The sequence below is a fragment of the Solanum tuberosum genome, unplaced genomic scaffold (assembly GCF_000226075.1).
Source record: "Solanum tuberosum cultivar DM 1-3 516 R44 unplaced genomic scaffold, SolTub_3.0 scf00001, whole genome shotgun sequence".
Taxonomy (NCBI): Eukaryota; Viridiplantae; Streptophyta; class Magnoliopsida; order Solanales; family Solanaceae; genus Solanum; species Solanum tuberosum.
Window position 1 is genome coordinate 3654156 of NW_006238927.1, and position 6958 is coordinate 3661113.

General features: G+C 33.7%; 1 protein-coding gene across 3 annotated transcripts in view; it reads left to right on the top strand.

Moving 5' to 3' along the window:
- The first annotated feature begins 3851 nt into the window (after nt 1-3851).
- The window catches only part of LOC102584978 (DEAD-box ATP-dependent RNA helicase 46-like), a 10746-nt gene continuing 7639 nt past the window's right edge, over nt 3852-6958 (top strand). For 2 of the 3 annotated variants that reach the window (XM_006337912.2, XM_015312075.1), the window contains exons 1-3: nt 3852-3998; nt 4740-5950; nt 6331-6561. In XM_006337912.2, the coding sequence (XP_006337974.1) occupies nt 4751-5950; nt 6331-6561 (1431 nt within the window). In that variant the 5' untranslated portion in view covers nt 3852-3998; nt 4740-4750. Of the gene's footprint in view, nt 3999-4707; nt 5951-6330; nt 6562-6958 lie in introns of those variants that run through there. The other variant, XM_015311854.1, reaches the window with a different exon arrangement.

Sequence of the window (6958 nt, forward strand, 5' to 3'; positions counted from 1 at the left end):
TTTAATAGATGAATTAAAATTAAAGTATTATTTATAGAATCATTAATTTGATTTAAGATCATTTTATGATCAGTCACTATTTTCTTATCTATTTTTTATATAGCTAGTAAGGAGTGTATCTTGTGATATAAAGAAAAATTATATGGAACAATACATATCCAATGAAGAAGGAAGACGAAAATATATGTTCATGCTAAATTCACTCTAGTGTTCCATTTGATTTAAATCTCCTGCCACAAACACTTTACTTTCTCCGTTAATTTTTACATACATATCTATTAAAAAATAATTATTATCATGGATATGTTATCATATTATAAGTAAAAGTGAAAATCTATTTTTGAAATAGTGAATTTAAAATCAAAACTAATAATTCAACGGACTATTGATACCCATTGTTTTAGCAAAATTAGGAAGAAACTCCTTCGTTTGAGGGAAAAGAATAAAAAATAAAAAAAGAAATATCTTACTCAGATCATATGCCTTTTTTCATATCTGTTTAATAATATTGTCTCTCTCACAATTTTTCGTCACTGTTAACTCATGAAAATGGTAAGAAAAAATACAAGTGTGAATTGATGAATGATTTGCTACAATTTTTTTACCAACTCTTTTGTATGAGGTACCTCGAATTATGTTGAATTTCGAACTTAATCATTTTTTGTAAATAACGGTTGAGATTTTTTAAGAAGAAGAAGAAGAGTAGAGAACTTAAAGAAATTGTAGTTTAAAAGTGTGAGGAAACCCCTCTATTTATAGCTACCAAATAGTAGTATGAATATGTGTTAATTGTGCCTTAACCGAAAAGTCACAACCTTTCAAAAAAGTCACTGCTTATTGGAAAAGTCACAACCCTTTAAAAAAGGCACAACTCATCAGAAAATGCACAACCCTTTAGAAAAGTCACAACCCTTCGAATAAATCACAACCCTTCAGAAAAGGCACAACTCATTGAAAAAGTCACAATCCTTTATTTTGAAAAGTTATCTACTTTCAATTTAATAAAATTAATAAATTAAATAAATTAAGTATTTTTAATTGGGGGTATTATAGTAATTCAACATTCAAGTACTACGAAATTATCTGAGTGTTTTTTTCAATACAAATGTAAATCACTACACCAAGTCCAATCTTCATGCTAGGACCCTTAGTTCAAAGTTTTCGAGCTGGTATATTTTTCATATCTCATATATGAATTACATGTTGTCCATACATTCAATTGAGAAATTCCTGACAAATATCTCTTGCGAAGGGACACACAAAGAAAAGACGATCATCAATTTCTCATTTGTTTGACAAATAAGGCATAGGTATATTTTTCATATCTCATATATAAATTACATGTTGTCCATACATTCAATTGAGAAATTCCTGACAAATATCTCTTGCGAAGGGACACACCGAAGAAAAGACGATCATCAATTTCTCATTTGTTTGACAAATAAGGCATAGTTCATTGAGTTATATCCCTAATTTCAATAAGTTATCTTGAGTTCTAAATTTTTCATGGAAAAATAATCATAATGTAAAGACCGATTTAACTTCAAAAACACTGGAAAAAAATTATATTCTTCTACCTAAACATTTTATATATCCATTTACAAAAATTTGCAAACAACAAAAATCTAAGATTTTAGAACAGAGCATCTGACATACCATATTGGCGTAGAAGAAATACATTTAATGTTTAAAATCAAGTAAATACCAACAAATTCAATTATTATGTTAGCATAAATCAGATAACTGTTGACGGACAATGAATCAAATAATTGTCAACTAGGAATATAAAATACTATTGATTATCAAAATATGTTTAAAGAAGAGCATGAGAAAGACCACCCAAACAAGTTCTACCGAATGACTATGCATTCAATCAATATTCTCGTTTGTTTGACAGACAAGACACAATTAATTTAGTTATGTCCCTAATTTCAACAACTTATTTTGACTTTTAAGTTTTTCATGAAAAAATAACCATAGTGTAAAAACCTGTTTAACTTTAACAACACCGTAACAAACTAGATTCTTCTACCTAAACATCTTATGTATCCCCTTTTAAAATTCTGCAAGATGAAATTTTAGAACAGAGCATCTAACAAACCATATATGGTTTAGAAGAAATACATTTAATTTTTAAAATCAAGTAAATACTAACAAATTCAATTATTATGTTAGAACAAATCTAATAACTGTTGACCGACAATGAATCAAATAACTGTCAATTATGAATATAAAATACGATTGACAATCAAAATATGTTTTTAAAAGAACATGAGAAATACCATCCAAACAAGTTCTATCGAATGACTATGCATTCAATCAATTTCACATTTGTTTGACAGACAAGGCATCTTGAGTTCTAAGTTTTTTATGAAAAAATAACCATAGGGTAAAGACCGGTTTAACTTTAACAAACTAGATTCTTTTACCTAAACAATTTCTATATCCCCTTTTAAATTTTTTCAGATAATAAAAAATTGAAATTTTAGAACAAAGTATCTAACAGGCCATATATGGTTTAGAAAAAATACACTAATTTTTAAAATCAAGTAAATAGTAACAAATTCAATTATTATGTTAGAACAAATCAGATAATTGTTGACCGACAATGAATCGAATAATTATCAACTATGAATATAAAATACGATTGACAATCAAAATATGTTTTAAAAAGAGCATGAGAAAGACCACCCAAGAAAGTTCTATCTAATGGCTATGCATTCAATTATTTTCTTGTTTGTTTGACAGACAAGACATAGTCCATAGAGTTATATCCCTAATTTCAATAACTTATCTTGAGTTCTAAGTTTTTCATGAAAAAATAACCGTAGTGTAAAGATCGGTTTAACTTTAACAATATTGTAACAAACTAGATGATTCTACCTAAACATCTTCTATATCCCCTTTTAAATTCTACAGACAATAAAACTCTGAAATTTTAGAACAGGGCATCTGACAAATCATACATGATTTACAAAAAAACACATTTAATTTGTAAAATCAAGTAAATACTAACAGATTCAATTATTATGTTAGAACAAATTTAGATAATTGTTAACCGACAATGAATCAAATGATTGTCAACTATGAATATAAAATACTATCGACAATCAAAATATGTTTAACAAAGAGCATTTGAAAGACAACCCAAGCAAGTTCTATCGAATGACTATGTATTCAATCAATTTCTCGTTTGTTTGACAGACAAGACACAGTCCATTGAGTTATCGCCTTAATTTCAATAACTTATCTTGAGTTCTAAGTTTTTAAAAGATAATTAGTGTAAAGACCGGTTAAACTTTAATAACACGGTGACAACCTAGATTCTTCTATCTAAACATTTTTTATATCCTTTTTTAAATTCTGCAGACAATAAAAAATTGAAATTTTAAAACAGAGTATCCGACAGACCATAAATGATTTAGAAGAAATACATTTTAATATTTAAAATCAAGTAAATACTAACAGATTCAACTATTGTTAGAATAAATCAAATAACTGTTAACCGACAATTAATCAAATAATTATCAGCTATGAATACTCCATCAAATACTTTCAACAATCAAAATATGTTAAAAAAGAGCATGAGAAAAACGACCCAAACAAGTTCTTTGAATGACTATGCATTCAATTTATTTATTTTTCAATGTAAATTTCCTCTTTCATCACACAAAAGAATGGTAAAAGTGAGTAGTTGAATTATGAAAGGAAAAGGATTAGTGGTGTTTGATTTTTTATTTTATTTTTCTAGCAAAGATATTTTTAAGTGATTGTTTAGAAGAAGAAAGACGAGACGGTCAATCAGCCCACCCAACCCAACCCAACCCAACAGGTCCATATTTAAAGAAAGAATATAGTCCAACAAGCAGGCAATTCTCTTCTCGAAAGACCTGAACCCTAAACTTCAAATTAAGCGTACAATCTCTTCCGTCGGCCGTCGGCACTCGGCACCTGGAGCTCGCCGTACACAAAGCTTCCGTGAAGGTTACTCAATTGAGGTTTGATTTCCGTTCATCAATTTCGTTGTTGTCCTCAGCTACTATCTGCCTGTTTTTTTTTTCCGGTTGAGCGATGAAGTAAGATTCCTACATGCATGAACTAGTTTGAATTTCCTAGTTCTGATGGTCCATTAAAGTTTTTATTTTTTTTGGCTTGAAGTGGTGCGTTTTGGATATGTTTTTAGGTTTTGAGTATCTAAAAGCAGCAAATCTAGTTTATTTTGTTTCTCTCTCTTTCATGTTGTCCTTCCAATTCAAGTTTGCACGGTCTGATTAGCTTGAACGGCTTATAATCTCAGAAATTCTTACAAAAAATTATCTTTTATTTTCGTTTTGGTTTTGGTGTGTATGATGATGAGTTTGCACCGTTTGCTATTTTGTTTTTTGAGTTGTTTGAAACAAAACGAGGGGATTGTCTGTTAAGTTGATTGACCAATCCTTCAGTTTATCTACTCATGTTCACTATTCACAGCTGAAATGGGGTTCAGAATGCTAGTAATGTCTCCTTAAGCTAAGTTTGTACTTCAACTCAATAGGCATAAACTGTCATTTGGCCTTTTATGCCCGAGAACAGTAATCTGGTTAGGACTTTGGATTGTTTTCATAGGGAAATATCTGTTTAATTATTATCTGATTTACTTGATGATAGTATTCTTGTTAGCATATTCACGTTTAGTATACCCTTTGCTTGTCATTATATCTAGTCAATTCATATATGACCTTTTCCGTGGATTGCCTTAGGTAGCTCAAGTATGACAACTCCTGAGGCAGCTACGGCTTCCTTGGGACCTCGTTATGCACCCGATGATCCAAATTTACCCCAACCTTGGAAGGGCTTAGTTGATGGTAGTACTGGGTTATTGTACTTCTGGAATCCAGAAACTAATGTTACTCAGTACGAGAAGCCATCAGCTTTACCTCCTCCACTGCCGCCTGGTCCACCTCCGGAAGCTTCTGCACCTAAGTTGGCTCCTATACCAGGAGCTAGCACTGTGCAACAATATGATAGTCAAGGCCAACAGAACCAACAGGCGTTTGCTCAACAAGGCCAAATGACACACATGTCACAACATCCACAAGTAACACAACAGGTACCACATGGATCACAAGGTGTTTCAACAGGGCAGCAACAAGGATCACCAGCTGGTCCTGCCATGCAACAGGTATCCTTTATGCCACAACTTCGGTCTCAAATGATCCAGCAACCTGGTCATCAGATGCCATTGCAAATGGGACAAACTCCCAATCAGCCAGGGCCGCATGTTTCTCAACCAGCAGTACAACAAATAATGCCACAACAACTAGGCTCCCAAGCACAAGCATTCCCAAGTGTACAAATGGGACAACCACATGGTTATCAATTTTCTCATCAGCAGGCACAGCATGTTGCGTATCCACAAAATTTGCCTCCACAGGGACAGCAAATTCCACAGCAGCAAAATCAGCACGTTCCGCAGAATCAACAGTTTTCTCATCAACAAGAGCATAAAGTGGGATTTCAGCAAAGGGAAGATGTTGATTTCCCCCAAGGTAAACAAGTTGGGTTTTCGCCACAACAAGTTCAGCAAACTGGTGCATCATCTGCTCAGAATCCGCAAGTGGGGACTGGTTCTGTTATCAGACCTCAGATGTCTGCTCAGCCTGCTCAAGCTTTGCAGTTTGGCGGTTCTTCTGTAAATGTCCAACAACCATCATCTTTGGGTCAATGGCAGCAAAATACAAATGATTCAGGTCAGAGGCCGCCTGGTCCACGCTTTCCCGGTCAGATGGGCTCAAGTATGGCACATGGTCATGAGCTGGATACACCCCCAGTTGGATCAAAGGGTTATGAGGAAAACACACTCGGAAGAGGAGGAAATGACTATTATTACAACAGTAACATGGATAGTCGAATTAGGCCTCCGCCTCAGCAACCCAAGCTTGCAGCTATACCTGTAGCAAGAAATCAGCATGTATGTTACTTCCATATCATTTGTTGCTGTTTCTATTAGATGCGACTTTCCAGGTCCATTTATATCATCACTTTCTACGCACAATACATTTTGTCTGTGTTAATAACTTTATATGACATGTTGCCAGAACCAGTCAACTCCATTGTGAGGCATATTTGCTTCATACTTATTTTGAAATAGGGAAGTTTTACTTCATACTTATTTTGAAATAGGGAAGTTTTGTGCTAAATATGATATATATTACTAGGCAGTTTTAAGATATTTTACAGTTAATATTTTTCCAATTGAGAATGTTTTGGGATGGTATTTGCATTGCTTGTAAAATTTCCTAACCACTGTGACGCTAAATGTAGACATTTGTTGTTGCAATTGTTCATTAGGAAATGAGAATGGGTGATCCTCCGCTTCAAAATCCAGTACCAACTCTTCCTAGTGGGTTCAATAGCATGGGTGGTCCTCCGATGCAAAATATCTATGGTCAAGCAGCTGGTGGCCCTCCTTTTTCAAATCCTAACCTCATGCGGCCACCTGGAGCACTCACAGGACCTCCAGGATCCATTCATCCATCATCTGTTGAGGTTTACCTGCAGAAGCATGAAGTAACTGCAACAGTATGTATCCCATCATCATCATCTGTGCTTTGATCCAATTTTCCCTTCAACTAAAGGAATGGTACCTGTTCATGTTTATCAGTCAGTCTGGCTTGTTTTGAGCTCTTGCATATTTCATGTTCTCTCTGCAATGTTCTAAATTAGCACCTTTGAGCAACATTATCATTTGAAATCCAATTACTTGTCTTATAGCTTTTTTGATCGATCAGTGGTTGCCATATAGTTATGGAGTAGAACTAGCATTATGTTAGGTAATGGTGTATTTAGAATATAATATAGGAATATGTGAACACTGCTGTTGCTTACATTTAGACTGAAATTTCAGTAAATAAATCAACGAAGCATTATGTGTATCCCCCCCCCCCCCCCAAAAGGACGCCCCCGGGTTGGACCCCAA